Source organism: Aquarana catesbeiana, linkage group LG06 (genome assembly GCF_042186555.1).
Source record: "Aquarana catesbeiana isolate 2022-GZ linkage group LG06, ASM4218655v1, whole genome shotgun sequence".
Classification (NCBI taxonomy): Eukaryota; Metazoa; Chordata; class Amphibia; order Anura; family Ranidae; genus Aquarana; species Aquarana catesbeiana.
Genome location: NC_133329.1, coordinates 315260388 through 315282838, shown reverse-complemented (window position 1 = coordinate 315282838; position 22451 = coordinate 315260388). Strand labels below are relative to the sequence as shown.

The 22451-nt window shown below is 44.9% G+C and overlaps 1 protein-coding gene across 4 annotated transcripts in view; it reads left to right on the top strand.

Moving 5' to 3' along the window:
* Nucleotides 1-22451, top strand: part of PCNT (pericentrin) — a 273910-nt gene that overhangs the window by 193692 nt on the left and 57767 nt on the right. For all 4 annotated transcript variants that reach the window (XM_073633695.1, XM_073633698.1, XM_073633694.1 and 1 more), the window contains 2 exons: nt 8293-8392; nt 8518-8624. In XM_073633695.1, the coding sequence (XP_073489796.1) occupies nt 8293-8392; nt 8518-8624 (207 nt within the window). The remainder of the gene's footprint in view (nt 1-8292; nt 8393-8517; nt 8625-22451) is intronic.

Below are 22451 nucleotides of genomic sequence, written 5' to 3'. Positions count from 1 at the left end.
ATTGGCATTCCAAATAAAGGGAAAGGTATCTTGCAGAGATGTTGCCATTACTGATGGTACATGACTGGGTAGTAATACCAACTTCTCAAAGTTTATTTTAAAGTTGGCTAGAGTACCATATCTCCGGACTTCAGACATCAAGGCAGGTAGAGATTCTCTGGGTTTTTTCAGGTCTATTTTGCTTCCAGTGAAGAACATGGATGGCCCGAATAGTATCATCCCTAGTTTTGCGGCCCTTCATGAAGCCCATTTGGTCAAAATAGACTAGTTGCACTATATGACTCTGTAATCTGAGGGCTAAAATCTTAGCTAAAAATTTAGTGTCTGAGTTAAGCAGAGAAATGGGTCTATAGTTAGCTTAATATTGTGGGTCTTTCCCGGGTTTTAGAAGGACTGTCACATATGCTAGCAATGCTTCCGGGGGTTAAGGGTTAGAAGCCGCGTTTTTATTAAGGTAACTACAAAGAGGGGATACCAATATCGGGATATATTTCTTATAATATACATTCGTTAAGCCATCTGGTCCTGGGCTTTTACCCATTGGCAGGGTTTCCACTACCCTACTTCCTCTTCGCTCTAATTCCTAGGTGGCTGCAGGTTCTAGTCCCTAAGATATTCTCTGACCTCCCCTGTCTATCCCCCATCCACAGCCCTCAAAGGAGATGGTTGAATGTTGTATAATTCCGTGCAAAATCGATATAATTCTGCAGCTATAGAATGAGTATCCACTACCTGTTTATTATTACCCACTAGCTGCCCGCCCACTGTCATATGACAGTGGGACGAGGCAGCTCTCGTTCTGGGGGGACGTCATATGACGTGACCGCCCTCCCGAGCCACTAGGGGGCGCGCGTGCCCGCCGCATCACTGGGGCCCTGATGCGTCCGCGGGGCACCCGCGATTGCCATGGAACCGAGCAGGACCGTGGATCTGTGTATGTAAACACAGATCCACGTCCTGTCAGAGAGGAGAGGAGACCGATGTGTGTCCCCTGTACATAGGGACACCGATCGGTCACCTCCCCTAGTCAGTCCCCTCCCCCCACAGTTAGAATCACCTCCCTAGGACACACATTAACCCCTCGATCACCCCCTAGTGTTAGCCCCTTCCCTGCCAGTCACATTTACACAGTAATCAATGCATTTTTATAGCACGGATCACTGTATAAATGTGGTCCCAAAAATGTGTCAAAAGTGTCCGCCTCAATATCGCAGTCACAATAAAAAATCGCAGATCGCTGCCATGCCTAGTTAAAAAAAAAAATAATAATAATAAAAATGCTATAAATCTATCCCCTATTTTGTAGACGCTGTAACTTTTGCGCAAATCAATCAATATATGCTTATTGCGATTTTTTATTTATTTATTTATTTTTTACCAAAAATATGTAGAAGAATACGTATTGGCCTAAACTGAGGAAAACATTTGTTTAAAAAAAAAAAAAATTGGATATTATAGCAAAAAGTAAAAAAATATTGTGTTTTTTCTCATTTGTCACTCTTCTTTTATTTATAGCTTAATAAATAAAAAACGCAGAGGTGATAAATTCCGCCAAAAGAAAGCTCTATTTGTGGGGAAAAAAATGATAAAAATGTCATTAGGGTGCAGTGCAATTGTCATTCAAAGTGCGACAGCGCTTAAAGCTGAAAAATGGCTTGGGCAGGAAGGGGGTGAAAGTGCCCATTGTTGAGGTGGTTAACTAATATATTATAAACATGACAGAAATCCTGTTGTTTTTTTAATTGTCTGGCCATCAATCTGCCACATTTATTCCCGTAAAAACTATGTGCAAAGTATCTGTTTATCCTTGGCCCTTCGGTCCAGACATCTGGAGAGCCCAGTTCGTATCTCCAGTTATTTGGCGTCATCTAAATCAAAATGAGCCTTATGTTTGATCTCTAGATCATGTATCTTTTCTAACGGGTCCGCAATTTCCTTCCTTTTTTTCTTTTTTGACAAGTGATCCATGTGCTATTAGTTCCCCTCTGATAACTGCCTTATGGGCTTCCCAAACCATTTGATCAGACACGTCTCCAGATGCATTTATTTCAAAGTACCTTTCCAATTTATGCAATAGATCTTCAGATATCTGTTTGTCATCAAGCAAGGACTCATTTTACTGCCATGTCTGTTCTCTGCTACCCACTGAAACCGGAAGAAAAGTTAAAGTAATGGGGGAGTTGTCTGAGACTGTTATAGATTCAATAGTGGCAGATCTCACACAATTCAGATAATATTGATCTACCAAAATGAAATTGAGCCGGGAGTAAGCATTATGGGTTTTAGAATAATAACTATAGTCTTTTATTCTCCATGCGTGATATCCGCCAACTATCTACAAGGTGAAGGGATCGAAAAAGTTGTTTAACATATTTAAGGGCTCTAAAGGATAAGGGTTCAGGGTGATATTAAAGTCTTTAAAAAGAAGAAGCTTCTTTTTAAATTCAAACAGAGCTCCTCTCTCTCTAATTCCCTTTGAGTATCAGGCCTGAGACTCAGAAGGGAATCTGTGAGAGAGGATCTCTGTTTGGTTTTAAAAAGAACCTCCTTTCTATTTTGGGTAATATCTGCTCTACATCTATGACTATTGAATGATGATCTGCTATTGTAGGAAGAGCCCTTATATGTTCTCAAATGTCTCAATCCATATTGATTGCAACTGTATCTGTCCTGGGTAAACCAGATGTACATTGGTCCCCAAAGGGTAATGAGCTGGTGCACTGTACCTTTAATGTAGATCTTGTCCCTGTGGAGTTCGTCCTGGGTCTAGAGGCTGGGTGGATTTGTCCGTTCTCAGGATGATTTTCTCCTGATATCTCTCCATCAACATCAAGCGCCGGCAGGCTATCCCCAGCCGATGAGGGTTTTAGGCGGTCTCAGCCATATACTGTAGGGGTATGTCCAGGCACTGGTGCGTTGTCCCTACCTCCCCCGGAGCTATCACCAGCTGGTGTTTCATCTTCCTGGCCGGGAGTCACTGAATTGTCTCTATGCTCCACAGAACCATCTCCTGGTGCCAGGGCGCCCCACCTGCCTTTGCTAGTCCACAGCCTTGTACTTTGGGGCAGCATCCGTGTACTGGAGATCCTTGACCTGGTGTTGATAAGCCACGGTTAGATATAGGAAAGCCGCGTCCTGGCTTTATGCAGCCTCTTCCAGCTCCTGAACTGCCACGCTTCCCCTCTTCCTGGCTCTGCACCACCTTAGCTAGACGTCCCAGCTCCCCTCTCTGTGGAGTTAAGTATGCTCTCAATCCACCAGCTGAGTTCCTGCTGCCGCCCCCAGCTGGTTGGAGCGCCTTTCGTCTGCGAGTCGTCATCTACAGCTGATGGTGAGGAGACGCTGCAAGCCGCTCGCAGCTGTTTTAGCTATAGCAAAGCCCGTGGGTGTGGAGAGCACTCAGATCACACGTCTGCTCTCCATCAGCTTAACACTGATTCTGCAGCTGAATTCTCCACCCCCTTCATTTACTCTTACTCTAGATTGCCTACCTGAGCATGCACAGTATGGCCGGTGTCATCATAAGTGGGGCAGAGTGCCCTAGCAGTGGCCGTCTTAGATTCCCACATAAATGACAGAGTGCGGGCTCTTGGGGTTACCACTTGTCACAGGTGGAAACTAACCTTCAGTGCTCCAGGTTGCAGAAGTAGCAATGCCTTGTGGCACTACAAGTCACGGCGGAGTCTCCCTGGTGGGGCAGCAAATCGCAGCATAGTAAAAGGTACTCTGTTACTACTTAAAAAGACTAAGCCTACGGTTCAAAAATCTGCCACTCCTACTTCAGAAAAGCATTTCTTTTGCCAATCTGCAGGATTTTGCCGCAGGAACTCCAGTAATTCCAAATGGGGTGGCGTGGTCCAGGAGAACTTTGTACACTGACATTGTGAACCTTTCAGCAGAAGTCCCTTGGATCTTCTTGGATTAACCCTCACCTTCTGTCACAAGGTCCAAACTTCTATTCTCCTTTTACAGTTGCTTACTTTTAACAGCATGGTTAACGCCAGTGTCTTCAGAGACAGGGGAGACTGACTTGGTCATTCCTATCCTGTTGAAGGCTCAGAAGGCAACTTCAAAGAAGTATTGCCACAGAGCTTGGATATCCTATGTTGCTCGGTGTTAGGCTAGGGGATTTCATCTTCGCAATTATGTCATGGGTCACATCCTGACTTTAATCCAATGTGGAGTAGATCTGGGACTGATCTTGCGTTTGCTTGTTTTGCTGGATAAGGGGTCGAACTGTTTTTGGGTTAGCTGTTTTTAATGCCCATTTGGCTTGTTGCCATTTAATACTTCCCCTCAGTTTAAGGGGTTGGGATTTCCCTATCACCCTGGTTATGAAGATGTTCCGTGTCTTGTAATGTAGGAAAATTGGCTTTTTTCGTTTACCTGTAGAACTCTTCTCTTGGAGTACATCAAGAGATAGAGATCCTTAACCACTTGCTTTATGGTACATGGTTTGCTACAAAAACCTAAAGCCTTTCCTAGCTGAAATGGAGATAAAAATACCTTATATCCTCTGACATACTCCAAAAAAAGGATTTTACGGTGAAATTTTTTTTTGCTTGGGCACGTGAATCCTATGCGTTTACTTTTTGGTCACTGAGGAGTTTGTATGTTTAGAAACGGGCTGAGATTACAGGTTAGGTGGAACGTGGGTGGGGAATAAAAATCCATATACTGCCCAGGAAATGTAATTTCTATATCTTCTATAGGTATGTTTTGAACAAGTGAGAAAACATACCTAACAAAATGTAGAAGTACAAGGGCAAAAGTATATGATTGGGAGTTAGGAGTCTGGGAATGATGCAGTTTTGGGAAGTGGAAAATTAAAGGTCGTGGACTATTTTTGCTGGAAAAATCTTTGAAGTATATAGGGTGTGACAGGAGTCACTTTGGGCGGGGGGCTTGTGGAACCCAGTTTACCTTGAAGAGCTCCGGAAACTCCTTATCCAGCCCCTCCTGTCCATTAGTGGCACAGGGTGACCGAGAACCCCAGTCGGGTCTGCCTAACCCGACTTGCCGTACAACCACACCTGACTCAGCATTTCCTTTTACCCCTGTCGTCCTGGAATTGTATATGTGTGGTTTGTGCTGGAAGAATGAAGGGGCTCTTTCACTTGGGGCATTAATATTTCTGAACAATATCCCTCAAGAAAATATGAACATTAAATAATTTCACCTTTCAGACTGCTAGATTGTTTGGGGGTGGCTGTATCCCATGTTCTATTGTTTGTCTGCCTTGGGAGCAACCTATTATCGGATGTATATGTGTACCCTGTTTCCCCGAAAATAAGACCTAGCGTGATTGTCGGTGATGGCTGCAATATAAGCCCTACCCTCCAAATAAGCTGTAGTTAAAGTCCTTGTAGGTCTTATTTTCAGGGTAGGGCTTATTTTCGGGGAAACAGGGTAGGGCTTATTTGGGGGGTAAGGCTTATATTGCAGCCATCACCGACAGTCACGCTAGGTCTTATTTTCGGGGAAACAGGGTATGGAGATTAGCTGGGAAAGGGGAGGGGGGTTTCTCCTGCAGCCCCTCCTTCCTGTGTGTCTCTCGTTACTGAATGTAGTTTACCCTGCCCTGTGTCATTATGTAAAGGAGGGGGGAGATTCCTCAAATGGCCCTCCCTGCTGATAAGACGATCTACTGTTGGATAGTTGAATACCTGTGTGTCATGTTACTGGAGGAGGTTAAGTTTACCCCGCCCTGTGTCATTATCCAAAGAGGGGGGATTGTCCTCTGAGTGTATATCCCCGTGTGCATGTGTTTGAATAAAGAGTCTTATGTTTTCACCCTACATTGATGCTTCGACAAGAGACTGGATGGGCTAAGGGATTTTGGATGATGCTGGTACCAGACAAAGGAAGCTTTTACGGCGGACAGACTCTTGAGTACGGGGGTTTCCGTGACATAGAGTAAACCATGCAATAGTAATTTCAAAAATGCACTCAGTGATCATTAAGTCAAAATGTTAAGAACCGCTGGCGGTTTTTATAACCGTCATAAATGTCCCCTATGCCTGTCAGCGACACCATGCACAACTCAGACCACATTTACGGCACGCTTTGTGTGCTGCCAAGATGTGATTCCCATGCGCCCACGCAGAAATAAACTCATCCCAGCCCGGCCATTCAGGTTTTCAGGTAAGTCTGTCATAATGAGCTAGTATGCAGTGCATACTAGTACTTTATGATTTAAATCAGAAAAGGGCACTTTTTTAACTTTAAAAGGTATGCCCATGAAGTTTGATTCTTTTTTTTTTTTTTTTTAACCTGGAACTCTGCTGCTGATTTCAGTCACGCCTATCCTGGGGAGGAGTGGTAGTAAAGTTTTAGAGTTCAACCCACATTTGATCACAGACTTTATAGAAAAGAAAATACACAGGCACATACACACAAATATTGGCATCCCTGCATTTCCGTTTGTGTTGGTATGACACAAAAAAGTGGCGCAACAAAAAGTCAAATCTGACATATTCCATGCAAAACTCCAAAAATGGACTGTACAAAATTTATTGGCACCTTCCCAAATTTGTAATTAAACTCGCCTGTATTGGTTAACAGGTGCTGACAATATAGAAATCACACCAGCAACCAATTAAAATGGTGAAAAATTGACTCAACCTTTGTTGTGTGTCTGTGTGTGCCACACAGAGCATGGAGAAGAGCAGCAAAGAATTGTCTATGGATTTGAGAACAAGAATTGTGGAAAAGCATGGACAATCTCAAGGATACATGGCCTTTACAGAAAAGGATACAGTCCCTACAGTCAAACATGGTGGAGGTTCACTGATGTTTTGGGAATGTTTTGCTGCTTCAGGTACTGGCCAAAGACGACTGCCAAAGAATTTTGGGGTGCAATGTATGGCCCAGTGTTAGAAAGTTGTGTCTTTGTCAGAGGTCCTAGGTCTTACAGTAGGACAGTGACCCAAAGCACACGTCAAAAAGCACCCAGAAATGGTTTAGGACAAATCACTGGAGAGTACTGAAGAGTCCAGATCTAAATCCAAAAGAGCACCTGTGGAGAGATCTCAAAACTGCAGTTGGGAAAAGGAACTCTTCCAAGAGAGACCTGTAGCAGTTGGTGAAAGAAGAGTGGTCCAAATTTCCAGTAGAGGGGTGTAAAACTCAATGATGGTTACAGGAAGCGATTTGATTTCAGTTATTTTTTTCAAGGCGTGTGCTACCAAATATTACATTGAGGGTGCCAATATTTTGTCCAGTCCATTTTTTGGAGTTTTGCGTGGAATGTGTCAGATTTTGTTTTTCTGTTTCTTCACCTTTTTTGTGTCATACCAATACAAACAAAAGAAATACACATGAGAATTCCTAAACATTTGTAATTGAAACAGTTTTCTGGGCGAAGTGGTGCATTATCTGACAAATGCAGGGGTGCCAATATGGTGCTGTGATCAAGGCGTTTTGCCGAAACATGTCAGCCATTTTGTATACTCTTATGTACGAATAAATCTTCTTTTTAGGGCCTGTTGCTATGTGCAGTGTTACCTGCATGGAAAAACAGGTAACTGTAATGACATATGGAAAACAGTAGTTTCACACCAGAACGCAGTGTTCTCTGTGTAACATAGGTGTTTGATTTTATGCAACATGTTTTGCATAATATCGCCACACACAAATGCACTGCAACACACCTCTTGCCCACAACAAGGTCAGAGGAAACTTGGCTTAAAAAAAACTATGTAGGTGTGCACAAAAATGTATGGAAACGCACATAAAAATGCATGATAATGCGCATAAAAACAAAGAAGCGCAGTTGATTGCGGGTCCGGCTTTGTCTGTTGTAGTATGAATGGACCACAAATACTCTGACAGGGTGGATATGGGCCCATATCCACCCTGTTGGAGTATTTGTGGTATATTAATCAATGGAGGGCTCCCCCACTAGAAAATGTTCAAACCTTGTAGGACCTAACTCAGTGATTTTGTCGTATCGTATGAATGGGCCCTGAGCTGCGTCAAAATGAAAGTGCCATAAACATGCAGGTTAGAAAAATGAAAATGCCTACATATATACTTATGTTATGGCATTTTTTATGGAGATCGGTGTTCATATATGCATTTGAAATGTCATTATTTGTGTTGGAGCACCACAAGCTAAGGTCATATACCAGAGCAGCTGGCAAGCAGTGCTTATAATGGAGTCTTTCACTTTGAAGGTGTTAAACTCATTAAACAGTCTGTGTTTCTCAAAGAATGATCTCACCATATGACTGGCATTGAATATATGCTACAGGTTTTGTCCAAGTATAGTATTACTGTCTTCTCCTTCAGGTGAGAGAAACCGGACACCCTTTGACAGACTACGACTCCTGTGATGATCAGCAAAGCTCTACGGATGATCGCGTAGAGACACAGCAATCTGATGAATTTGGTAAGTGTATAATTATTGCAATATTTTTTAGATTGTGTTTGAGTTCTTTACTTGTAATATCTACTGCTCTTATGTAACTTTCAGTAACTTGGGCAACACCTTAATCATAATGGTTTGTTATCCAGATTACAAGCTTGAAGTTGGGAAGTTCCAGTTAGAAGTGGAGAATTTGTTTGGCATAAAGCAGAAGATGGATTCGATAAGTGGAAGTGGACTATCTGCACAGCTTCAGGTAGCATTTTTAGAATGGGCTGTACTTTTTACTGTAGTTTATAACTATTTCAGTAGTCCTATTGGTCAAAGATTGTATTTGTCAATATACATACTGGTAGACAGTATATCAATTCAATTATAAGAAAGGTGGGGGAGGGGGGAGTAGTGCACAGAGACTTTACAGCCTGGAGGAAAAGCTATATGAATCTGGGAAAAGAGACATTGGACAGCATATAACTGTGTTGGCTGGCGAAAGGGGTGCATCTAATTTTTATGTAATCTGATCATACAGCCTGAAGGTGTATCAGTGTATGTTGGGGATTTGGGGGCTCTAACAGTATGGCGAGTTAGCACAGGCCAGTATATTGCTGTTGAGTGGTTAGCTATTAATGTACAGAGAAGTTAGTAGCCATTACTACATGGGTTATGCTGCCACCTTCTGCTGAATGGACACTGGCCAGAAAAAAAAAGACAGGAGGCCCTGGCCCTGACCAATCGTATCCCTTCCCAAGGTCCAAGTCATAGTTGCGTGCTAGTGTCTGAAGATCCTGGGACTTTGTTCCTACATTTCAGGCCTGTTCTTTACACTCCTATCTGGGCAGAGGTGGGCCCTATCTTTATCAGCCACTATGGCTGGCAGTCCAAGAGCAAATGTACTCAGACCCCCCATACAAGAGCGGGGATAGTCTATAATATCTATCATTGGATCCTGCAGGCAGAGACCTACTTTCAGCATACCCAGTGATCTCAGTGTCAGGGTGCGCTAAAGGCCCTGCAGGGATGTGCCTGCTGTGATAGGTGAAGTTTGGGCCTATTAGGCTCTGCAGCGTGGCCTGGGAAGTGACTCTGTGGAGTTGTGGCAACACCCTTTACAGTGTTCCCTCTGTGTGTGGTATTTTTGTGCACAAGGTGGCATCGGGACATGGTTTTCACTGGGTTACAGGCCTGTCACCCCACAGCAAGCCATTTCTTCTTGCAGGTAGAGCATTGGGGAGAAGGTCAAAGGGGGCTCCCAGATTCCTTCATCAGGTAAGGAGATCCCCTTGCAAAGTTCACCCTTAAAAGCTGCCCTATGAGTCAGTTTAGCTCTGAATTCCTGTCCTTATCTGATATCACCACGGTTTCTAGGTCACAGTCCTCCTCTTTCTTTGGGTCAAGGGGGGAATTCTCTGCAGCCATTTCTGTATTATAAGATCACCCTTTGAGTTCCCTAGCTATACAAAAAGATGTCAACAACCGCAATTTATAACTAGCCTTTGCAGTAAGTTGCACATGGAAGGGTAACACACATCACAAACAAATTCACAGCACACTTGCCAGCCAGCCTGCAAACCAACCAAATTGACCCTAACAATTCACGCTAAAAACAGAGTGCACATTGCTACAGTTGTGCTCATAAGTTTACATACCCTGGCAGAATTTGATTTCTTGGCCATTTTTGAGAATATGAATGGTAACACAAAAACTTTTCTTTCACTCATGGTTAGTGTTTGGTTGAAGACATGTATTATCAATCAACTGTGTTTACTCTTTTTAAATCTTAATGACAACAGAAACTACCAAAATGACCCTGATCAAAAGTTGACATAACTGGTGATTTTTGGCCTGATAACATGCACACAAGTTGACACGAATTGTTTGGATGGCTGTTAAAGGTAACCATCCTTACCTGTGATCTGTTTGCTTGTAATTAGTGTGTGTGTGTATAAAAGGTCAATGAGTTTCTGGACTTCTGACAGACCCTTGCATCTTTCATCCAGAGCTGCAGTGACGTTTCTTGATTTTGAGTCATGGGGAAAGCAAAAGAATTGTCAAAGGATCTGCGGGAAAAGGTAGTTGAACTGTATAAAACAGGAAAGGGCTATAAAAAGATATCCAAGAAATTGAGAATGCCAATCAGCAGTGTTCAAGCTCAAATCAAGAAGTGGAAAATGAGGGGGTTCTGTTGAAACCAAACCACGGCCAGGTAAACAAACTAAAATTTCAGCCACAACTGCCAGGAAAACTATTCAGGATGCAAAAAAAAAAAACATAAATGACTTCAGATGAAATACAGGACTCTGAAAACATGTGGTGTGGCTGTTTCAAGATGCATAATAAGGAAGCGCTTGAAGAAAGATGGGCTGCATGGTCCAGTCACCAGAAGAAAGCCATTACTATGCAAATGCCACAAAGTATCCCACTTACAATATGCCAAACAGCACAGAGGCAAGCCTCAAACCTTCTGACACAGTCATTTGGAGTGATGAGACCAACATTTTAGCTTTTTGGCCACAACCATAAACGCTACATTTGGAGAGGCGTCAACAAGGCCTATGATGAAAGGTACACCATTCCTACTGTGAAACACGGAAGTGGATCACTGATGTTTTGGGGATGTGTGAGCTACAAAGGCACAGGAAATTTGGTCAAAATTGATGGCAAGATATATGCAGTATGTTATCAAAAAATACTGGAGGAACATTTGCATTCATCAGCCAGGAAGCTGCGCAGGGGACGTACTTGGACATTTCAAAATGACAATAATCCAAAATACAATGCCAATTCGACCTGTCATTGGCTACAGCAAAAAAAGTGAAGGTTTTGATGTGGCCATCTCAGTCTCCTGACCTCAATATCATTGAGCCACTCTGGGGAGATCTCAGAAGTGCAGTTCATTCAAGACAGCCCAAAAATTTACAGGAACTGGAGGCTTTTTGCCAAGAGGAATGGGCAGCTTTATCGTCTGAGAAGATAAAGAGCTTCATCCACAAATACCACACAAGACTTCAATCTGTCATTGATGTTAAAGGGATGTTACACGGTATTAAGAACTGGGGTATGTAAACTTTTGATCAGGGTAATTTGGCTAGTTTCTGCTGTCATTATAATTTTAAAGAGTAAACACAGTTCATGGATAATGGCTTCATCCAAACACTAACCATGAGTGAAAAAGTTTGTTATTTATATTCTCTGAAAAATGGCCACAAAATCATAAATTCTGCCAGGATATGTAAACCTTTGAGCACAACTGTATATAGATTACTTATAAATGGGGATGGTTGCCATCTTTTTGTATAGCTTATTTGGTGTGGGGGCACATTGGATGCCTTCAGCTGCCATTGTGCTATTGCTGGGCTTCCAGTGTGTCCCTATGCCTTTTGAGAAGTGGGCTCCCTCCAGTAGGTAAGTGTGCTCTTAATTTATCCACTGCTATATGTGCTCCAACTTGAAGACGCTCAAAACTATAGTTGGGACCATAGTCTACAAAGTGTCCTTGGCGTGGGCACTCTGGCTTCCACATAGATCTGCAAATGTGTGCAACGGAACCCTTCTGTTTTTAACGTGAATTGTTAGACCAGGTCAATTTGATTTGTTTGCAGACTTGCTGGTAGGGATGGGCCGAAATACCCCCTGTTCGGTTTGCACCAAAACTTTCGAACATCGGGGAAGTTCGGAACCGAATAACTAACCCTATTGAAGTCTATGGGACCCGAAAGTGAACTATCAAAAGTGCCTATTTTGAAGGCTATGGGACCCGAACGTGAAAAATCAAAAGTGCCAATTTTGAAGGCTTATATAGTGGGGACGGAAAGTATTCAGACCCCCTTAAATTTTTCACTCTCTGTTATATTGCAGCCACTTACTAAAATCATTTAAGTTCATTTTTTTTTCCTCATTAATGTACACACAGCACCCCATATTGACAGAAAAACGCAGAATTGTTGACATTTTTGCAGATTTATTAAAAAAGAAAAACTGAAATATCACATGGTCCTAAGTAGGGATGAGCCGAACACCCCCCTGTTCGGTTCGCACCAGAACATGCGAACAGGCAAAAAATTTGTTCAAACACCGTTAAAGTCTATGGTACACGAACATGAATAATCAAAAGTGCTAATTTTAAAGGCTTATATGCAAGTTATTGTCATAAAATGTGTTTGGGGACCCGGGTCCTGCCCCAGGGGACATGGATCAATGCAAAAAAAAGTTTCAAAAACGGCAGTTTTTTCGGGAGCAGTGATTTTAATATCACTTAAAGTGAAACAATAAAAGTGTAATATTCCTTTAAATTTCATACCTGGGGGGGTGTCTATAGTATGCCTGTGAAGGGGCGCATGTTTCCCGTGTTTAGAACAGTCTGACAGCAAAATGACATCTCAAAAGGAAAAAAGTCATTTAAAACTACTCGCGGCTATTAATGAATTGCCGGTCCGACAATACACATAAAAGTTAATTGATAAAAACGGCATGGGAATTCCCCACAGGGGAACCCCGAACCAAATTTTTTTAAAAAATGACATGGGGGGTCCCCTAAATTCCATACCAGGCCCTTCAGGTCTGGTATGGATTTTAAGGGGAACCCTGCGCCAAAATTAAAAAAAAAAAAAAATGGCATGGGGTCTTCCCAAAAATCCATACCAGGCCCTTATCCGAGCACGCAACCTGGCAGGCCGCAGGAAAAGAGGGGGGGACGAGAGAGCGCCCCTCCTGAACCATACCAGGCCACGTGCCCTCAACATTGGAAGGATGCTTTGGGGTAGCCCCCCTAAAACACCTTGTCCCCATGTTGATGGGGACAAGGGCCTCATCCCCACAACCCTTGTCTGGTGGTTTAACAAGGGGACCCCCAGATCCCGGCCCTCCCCCCTGTGTGAAATGGTAAGGGGGTACAAAAGTACCCCTCCCATTTCACAAAAAAAGTGTCAAAAATGTTAAATGACAAAAGACATTTTTTGACAATCCCTTTATTTAAATGCTGCTTCTTTCTCCTCTTCTGACAGTTCTTAAATATCGGAGGGCGGGGCCACCCGGTGACTTCCCTGTCCGCCCCCCTCTGACGTCACGAGGAATGCCACAGGGAAGTCCCCGTGCGTCAGAGGGGGGCGGGGTCAATGGGTTGACCCGCCCTCCGTTATTTAAGAACCGTCAGAAGAGGAGAAGCGTTACACAACGGGAGCCTCCCACCATGCTGGATGCGGAGCGGCCCGAGAAGACGAAGGGAAGAAGACGCTGGCGCCGCGGAGGAAGATGCAGGACGAGAACACCGGAGGAAGAACCAGAAGAAGAAGAAGATGGAGGAAGAAACCGATAGAAGAAAGAAGAAGCATTTAAATAAAGGAATTGTCAAAAACTGTCTTGTCATTTTTGAAACTTTTTTTCGTGAAATGGTAGGGGTACAAACCCTTACCATTTCACACAGGGGGGAGGGCTGGGATCTGGGGGTCCCCTTGTTAAAGGGGGCTTCCAGATTCCGATAAGCCCCCCCGCCCGCAAACCCCCACAACCACCGGGCAAGGGTTGTGGGGATGAGGCCCTTGTCCCCATCAACATGGGGACAAGGTGTTTTGGGGGGCTACCCCAAAGCACCCTCCCAATGTTGAGGGCATGTGGCCTGGTACGCTTCAGAGGGGGGGGGGGGGAGGCGCTCTTTCGTCTCTCCTCTTTTCCTGCGGCCTGCCAGGTTGCGTGCTCGGATAAACGGTGTGGTATTTTGGTGCGGGGTTCCCCTTAAAATCATTACCAGATCTAAAGGTTCTGGTATAGATTTTGAGGGGGACCCCACGCCATTTTTTTTTTTTTTTTATTTTGGTTTGGGATTCCCATGCCGTTTTTATCAATGAACTTTTATGTGTATTGTCGGACCGGCAATTCATTAATAGCCGCGAGTAGTTTTAAATGACTTTTTTTCCTTTGAAATGTCATTTTGCTGTCAGACTGTTCTAAACACAGGAAACATGCGCCCCTTTACAGGCATACTATAGACACCCACCAGGTACGAAATTTAAAGGAATATTACACTTTTATTGTTTCACATTAAGCATTATTAAAATCACTGCTCTTGAAAAAACGGACGTTTTTAAAACTTTTTTTTGCATTGATCCATGTCCCCTGGGGCAGGACCCAGGTCCCCAAACACTTTTTATGACAATAACTTGCATATAAGCCTTTAAAATTAGCACTTTTGATTTTTCCCATAGACTTTTAAAGGGTGTTCCGCGTCTTTCAAATTTGACGCGAACACCCCAAATTGTTCGCTGTTCAGCGAACTGGCGAACAGCCGATGTTCGAGTCGAACATGAGTTCGACTCGAACTCGAAGCTCATCCCTAGTCCTAAGCATTCAGACCCTTTGCTCAGTATTTAGTAGAATCACCCTTTTGATCTAATACAGCCATGAGTCTTTTTGGGAAAGATGCAACAAGTTTTTCACACCTGGATTTGGGGATCCTCTGCCATTCCTCCTTGCAGATCCTCTCCAATTCTGTCAGGTTGGATGGTAAACGTTAGTAGACAGCCATTTTTAGGTCTCTCCAGAGATGCTCAATTGGGTTTAAGTCAGGGCTGTGGCTGGGCCATTCAAGAACAGTCACGGCGTTGTTGTGAAGCCACTCCTTTATTTTAGCTGTGTGCTTAGGGTCATTGTCTTGTTGGAAGGTAAACCTTCAGCCCAGTCTGAGGTCCTGCGCACTCTGGAGAAGGTTTTCGTCCAGGATATCCCTGTACTTGGCCACATTCATCTTTCCCTCGATTGCAACCAGTCGTCCTGTTCCTGCAGCTGAAAAACACCCCCACAGCATGATGCTGCCACCACCATGCTTCACTGTTGGGACTGTATTGGACAGGTGATGAGCAGTGCCTGGTTTTCTCCACACATACCGCTTAGAATTAAGGCCAAAAAGTTCTATCTTGGTCTCATCAGACCAGAGAATCTTATTTCTCACCATCTTGGAGTCCTTCAGGTGTTTTTTTTAGCAAACTCTATGCGGGCTTTCATGTGTCTTGCACGGAGGAGAGGCTTCTGTCGGGCCACTCTGCCATCAAGCCCCGACTGTTGGAGGGCTGCAGAGATGGTTGACTTTCTACAACTTTCTCCCATCGCCCGGCTGCATCTCTGGAGCTCAGCCACAGTGATCTTTGGGTTCTTCTTTACCTCTCTCACCAAGGCTCTTCTCCCCCAATAGCTCAGTTTGGCCGGACAGCCAGCTCTAGGAAGGGTTCTGGTCGTCCCAAACCTCTTTCATTTAAGGATTATGGAGGCCACTGTACTCTTATGCCAAGTACACACGAGTGGACTTTATGGCAGACTTGGTATGGCGGACCTGAGTCCGTCGGACAGTTCAATCGTGTGTGGGCTCCAGCGGACTTTTTTTTCCCCAGACGTTCGATGGACCTAGAAATTACACGTTTCAAATCTTTCCGACGGACTTGCGTCCGGTCGAAAAGTCCGCTCGTCTGTATGCTAGTCCGACGGACAAAAACTGACGCTAGGGCAGCTATTGGCTACTGGCTATCAACTTCCTTGTTTTAGTCCGGTCATACGTCATCACATACGAATCCGTCGGACTTTGGTTGATCGTGTGTAGGCAAGTCCGTTCATTCGGAAAGTCCGTCAAAGTCCGCCGTACCAAGTCTGCTGTAAAGTCCACTCGTGTGTACGCGGCATTAGGAACCTTAAGTGCAGCAGAAATTTTTTTGTAACCTTAGCCAGATCTGTGCCTTGCCACAATTCTGTCTCTGAGCTCTTCAGGCAGTTCCTTTGACCTCGTGATTCTCATTTGCTCTGACACGCACTGTGAGCTGTAAGGTCTTATATAGACAGGTGTGTGGCTTTTCTAATCAAGTCTAATCAGTATAATCAAACACAGCTGGACTAAAATGAAGGTGTAGTACCATCTCAAGGATGATCAGAAGAAATGGATAGCACCTGAGTTAAATATATGAGTGTCACAGCAAAGGGTCTGAATACTTAGGACCACGTGATATTTCAGTTTTTCTTTTTTAATAAATCTACAAAAATGTCAACAATTCTGTGTTTTTTTGTCAATATGGGGTGCTGTGTGTACATTAATGAGGGAAAAAAAGGACTTAAATGATTTTATCAAATTGCTGCAATATAACAGAGTCAAAAATGTATAGGGGTCTGAATACTTTCCGTCCCCACTGTATGCAAGTAATTGGGCATACACTGGTTATGGAGGTCTGGGTACTGCCCTGGGGGACATGTAGCAATGAAAAAAAAAAATGTAAAACATAATTCTTAAATGAGCAGTAATTAATTGATGCCTAAACTGAAAGTATAAAAATGAAAAATTCCTTTCAATATAGTGCTTTGGGGGGGGGGGGGGTCCCCTTAGTTCACCTGTAAAGTGGCACATCTGTACTGTGTATAGAAGCTGCTGCAGCAATAATTGCATTTATAAAGCCCAAAAAAATGAAATTTTCCCTGCAAGCTTTCTTTATTTTGTAAGCAACGGTTTGGGAGCCAGTCTGTATGATGAGGCCACAATGTAGTGCACGGGGAACAAGATTAGAGATTTTTTTGGATAAATTCTGGTGTCTCTACAACAGACTTTGGATTTCTACTTCTGTAACGGGTGTGGCGCCTTCACACCATAACCCTATAGATGTACTCTTGATGAAAGCAAACATTGGCCTTGCTGTAAAAAATTGTAATGATATGCACCTGTCAAACAGGTGTGGAGAAATCGGTCTTTGGGTGTTAATTGTGCCCATGAAACCTACACCAAAAACATTCTTCCAAATGAAATCAACACCTACAACACGAGGCAGCCTAGAAGTCCTGCAGAAATTCCACATCCGAAAAAAAATTAATCTGCGACATTGGCATCAGGGGCTTCATAGCTGCTGATAATCCAGGATTGATTCATTTTGATAATTCAGACGGTCCTCGGAGCCTGTGGACAGACGCGTTCTATGATCAGTAGTTCTATGATCAGTAACAAAACCTCCAGCAGCACTGAATGCCCATTCAGAAAGCACGCTGGATGCAGGGCAGCCCAGCCGCTCAATAGCATACTGGCCATTGGTCTATTCTCATGACCCAGTAAGCCAGTGGATCGTTGACTGGAAAGCTCTCCAGCTTTGTTTTTGCCCTTAGATAATCATCCACCATGGGATGTGGAAGCTGACAGCCCTGGGCGACGAAGACTAAAAAATATTCAGAAATGCCTCACTTAGGCGGCCGCCTTCTCCACCGCTCCTTTCTTGACTAACCAAAGCCTCAAAACTGCGTTTTCCACGACACTGTAACCTACCAGAGTTCGATAAGCTTCTCTTGAAGGTGTCCTCAAGAGATTTCATCTTCTGCACTCTGTGGGGACTTGATGCGTTCTGAGACTTTCCCCTTAGAATGGTGGTCAAGGTGGGTTGCCAACCAATAGTGATCCTTTTCCCTTACACCACGTATTCTTGGGTCCTTTCGCAGGCTTTGAAGCATGAGGGGGAGCCCATGCACCGCAAATTTGCGGAGGCATGAGAAGCAGACTCCTTGGGGTCACTGAGAATTATAATATCTGGAACTGCCTCCTCCCAGCCACATACTACTCCCAAGGGTTCTGTGGATTGAAAACTATCTTACGGTTTGACATGTCTTCCTCTGCTTCAATACCTCCGAAACTGCCAGAATCCTTCCTTCCTTCCCTCTTGTGTGCTCTGTAGCATAGGAACAATGGTGTCTGCATAAAGTGGGCCTTGAAAGGAAAGGAAGTCCTTCTCTTTGTCCCGCTGCTCTGCTTCGAGTGCCCTGTCCATAATGCCACACATAGTCTGCTCCAGCAGGAACACAGCAGGGATTGTGTCACTGATGCATGCATTGTCATGGCTCGCAGTCCTTGTGGCCTCCTCAAATGGTGACAGTACAGTGCATGCATCCTTTATGAGCAGCCATTGGCGTGGGGAAAAAAAAGCTGAGCCGAGCCTGTCGTTGTGCCATACTCACACAGGTACTCGTTGACGGCCTTCTGCTGCATGTGCAGCCGCTGCAGCTTCGCCAAAGTCGAGTTCCACCTGGTGAGCATTTCACAAATCAGGCAGTTTACGGGCAGGTGGAATTCCCACTGCATTTAAGCCAACAGAGCACTAGCTGTGTATGACCGCTTGAAATGGCTACACACTCTTCTGGCCTGCTTTAGTAGATCTTTCAACCCTGGGTATCTATTTAGGAAATGGTGCGCCACCAAATTTAGGACATGTGCCAGGCATGGCACATGTGTCAACTTTCCTGGTCTAAGGGCGGACAGAAGGTTTGTGGCATTATCACACACCACCTTTCCTGGCTCCAGCTGGTGTGGCGTGAACCACCTCTGGGCCTGTCCCTGCAGAGCTGCAAGAATCTCTGCTCCAGTGTGTTTCCTGTCTCCTAGACACACCAGCTGAAGCACTGCATGGTGGCACCTTTTAGCCTGACTCATTAAATAGCCCGTTGAATGCTTAGGGGGTACTTGAGGTTCATAGGACAATTCAGCAGAGGAGGGCATGGAGGAGGGGGTAGAGCTGACGAATCTGGCATCATCACCAGCTGTATGGAGACGTGGGGGCACAACAAGCTGCAGCACTGAGCCCTGACCTGCATCCTGCCGAGTTGCAAGCAAAGTTACCCATTGTGCTGTGAACTAAATATATCGTCCCTGCCCATGCTTGCTGGACCGCATGTCAGCAGTAACGTGGACTTTGCGGCTGACTGCCTTGCCCAATGATGCCACAACATTGCCTTCCACGTGATGGTAGAGAGATGGAATGGCCTTACGTCAAAAATAGTGACTGGGAACCTGCCATTGTAGTATAGCACATTCTGCAAATTCACAGAAGGGGGCAGAATCCACCAGGCGTAAAGGCAGAAGTTGTAGAACCAGCAGCTTTGACAAGCTTGCATTTAGACCAGGGATCCTCAAACTACGGCCCTCCAGCTGTTACTGAACTACACATCCCATGAGGCATTGTAAAACACTGACATTCACAGAAATGACTAGGCATGATGGGAATTGTAGTTCCTGAACAACTGGAGGGCCGTAGTGTGAAGACCCCTGATTTAGACGCTGGGCATGTGGGTGGCAGGAACTGTATTTTTTTTTTTTTTTTCCTGTTGCAGCAGATGGGGCAGAGAAATTTGCCGGCTGTAGTCTACAGCTAGTGGTGTGCAGTTGGCATATGTGCTGCAAGGACCTGGGACACCCTGTGCTATACCATCATCCCTGTCAGTGGAGGCTGCTGAAAGGTCATGAGGTATAGCAGGGACAGACTGAGGTGAGTAAGGAGGAGGAACAGATTTGTGCCCCTTTTTGAGTGGCTTTTAGGTGCTCTTGCCAACAGGCTAAGTGGTGGGAGGTTAAATGCCTTGTCAAGTATGTGGTACCCAAATGGTTGGTGTTTTTGCCACGCTTGATGCGCTTGAGATGAAGTTGGCAAATAGCAACAGTGCGATCGGCTGCACATCTAATAAAAAAAGGCCCAGACAGCTGAGCTGTGGGAAGTGGGTCGGGAGATAACAGCTCCACAATGTGATGGAATAGAGTGGCTGCTCTCTACTCTTCCATGATGGCTGACTTGTTGAGGTTGTGCCTCACCCTCACTTTCCTCCTCTGCTCTATCCGGCACCCAAGTTGAGTCACTGACATCATCATCATCATCATCATCATCATCCTCATCTCTCCTCATCATCCTCATCTCTCCTCGTCATCCTCATCTCTCCTCGTCATCCTCATCTCTCCTCGTCATCCTCATCTCTCCTCGTCATCCTCATCTCTCCTCGTCATCCTCATCTCTCCTCGTCATCCTCATCTCTCCTCGTCATCCTCATCTCTCCTCGTCATCCTCATCTCTCCTCGTCATCCTCATCTCTCCTCGTCATCCTCATCTCTCCTCGTCATCCTCATCTCTCCTCGTCATCCTCATCTCTCCTCGTCATCCTCATCTCTCCTCGTCATCCTCATCTCTCCTCGTCATCCTCATCTCTCCTCGTCATCCTCATCTCTCCTCGTCATCCTCATCTCTCCTCGTCATCCTCATCTCTCCTCGTCATCCTCATCTCTCCTCGTCATCCTCATCTCTCCTCGTCATCCTCATCTCTCCTCGTCATCCTCATCTCTCCTCGTCATCCTCCTCATCCTCATCTCTCCTCGTCATCCTCCTCATCCTCATCTCTCCTCGTCATCCTCCTCCTCGTCATCTCTCCTCATCTCCTCTCCTCCTCATCCTCATCTCCTCTCCTCCTCATCCTCATCTCCTCTCCTCCTCATCCTCATCTCCTCTCCTCCTCATCCTCATCTCCTCTCCTCCTCATCCTCATCTCCTCTCCTCCTCATCCTCATCTCTCCTCATCATCCTCATCTCTCCTCATCATCCATCATCATCATATCCATCATCATCATATCCATCCATCCTTACCACTGGAGACAACTTGGCAATTTGCTGTGACTGGGGGAACATGACTGCCAATTTGTGTATCAGTGTTGTCCCCTCTCTGTAGACTCATGTTCCTGCCTTCCTCAACCTCAGAGTCAGAACCAACATCTGAATCGAGTAATGGCTGTGCATCGTCAAGGAGCAAGTGGCTGATGCCGTGTTCAAATAACTCCACTGACTCCTCCATGCCTGATGCTGGGGCTATGGCTATGGACAAGGAGGCAGGTTTTGCCACTCTGGCAACTACAGGGGACTGCACACTAGTCTCTGCTTGGGTAACAGAGGATGAGGATGGTTTAGTAAGCCAGTCCACCACCTCCTCTGCATGCTGTGGCTGGATAGCACGGGCAACATCACTAAACAGAGGCATTGATGCCCTGCCTGAGGACTGACCACGTCCAGCTTTGCCTGTGGAGACATACGCTGCTGGCCCTCTTACAGTGCTATGGGAAAGTCTGCCTCTCCTTGCTGCCCTTCCAGACATGATGGGGGGTGCTTATTAACAAAATATAATAAAGATGTGTATGTGTGTACATGGATGCACTTTAATCAATGGAAAGTGGTGTTTGGTGCACTTTAATTTGAGTAGTCATGACACAGACACACTCCACGGATACACTATAATATACTACGTCAAACGTGCAGTAACGCACAGAACTATATGGCATTAAACTTGCAGTAATGCAATGAAATATACTGTGTATGAATGGTCGCACTGAACTATCCCTAGATGCATACTAAACTGATATTCTACACCTACAATAGAATCGGAACAGCACACTATAGTACACTGTCTAATAGCACTAAACAGAGCCCTGTTCTATCTCTCCACACTGCTATCACACTACAAATGGCCACTATGGAAAGAATACTTTTATAATATGGGGCGGGATTAAGAGCAACGAGCCATGATTGGATACAGTCATCATGAGAGTGTCCAATCATGGCTCTGACAGTGCTCTGTGCCCTGATTGGTCGAAACTTTCATTACTTCAGCCAATCTGGGCTTTCAGTGCACTGTGCGGTGGCGCAGTGCATTGTGGTTGTGTGGCGGGCCGAACAAATGGTCGAACGACCCTATAATTCAGTTGTTCGGAGAACTTCCAAACGGCCAATGTTCAGCCCAAACTTCTGCTTAGGCCAAACTGTTTGCCCATCCTTACTTGCTGGTAAGTGCGCTGGGAAATTTTTGTTTTTTTCGGGAGTTGACTAGCTTGAAACACCTGGGATGAAATCAAGGGCACCTTCCTTCCCCCTTCTCCCCTTTAGTGGGAGGATGAGGCATCAGAAGTTCCTCTACAGGAGGAGGAAGTGGAAGCCATTGAGGATCAGGAATCCTTTTATAGATGAGGCCCCTTGGGAGGAATCTCGGGGTCCAGGCAGATGCGTCACATTAACACTAAAGTGGATGTAAACCCTCTCCTATACCCAGTTGAAGTGAATAGTCTCAGATGATACAGAGATGAAACAAATCTCCCTACACAAGTTTTTTATGTATATCTGCTGTCCTCAGCTTTCTACATTCTTTAGAAAGTGCACATCGTGTTACATATCTTTCTTCCTGTTCCAGCAGTGGGAGCTGTGTGTGAGCTGATTGGAGGAAAGGCAGTCAGAGATGGATAAGCAGAGAGCATGTCTATTCAAAGTTCCCTAAGGCCCCTTTC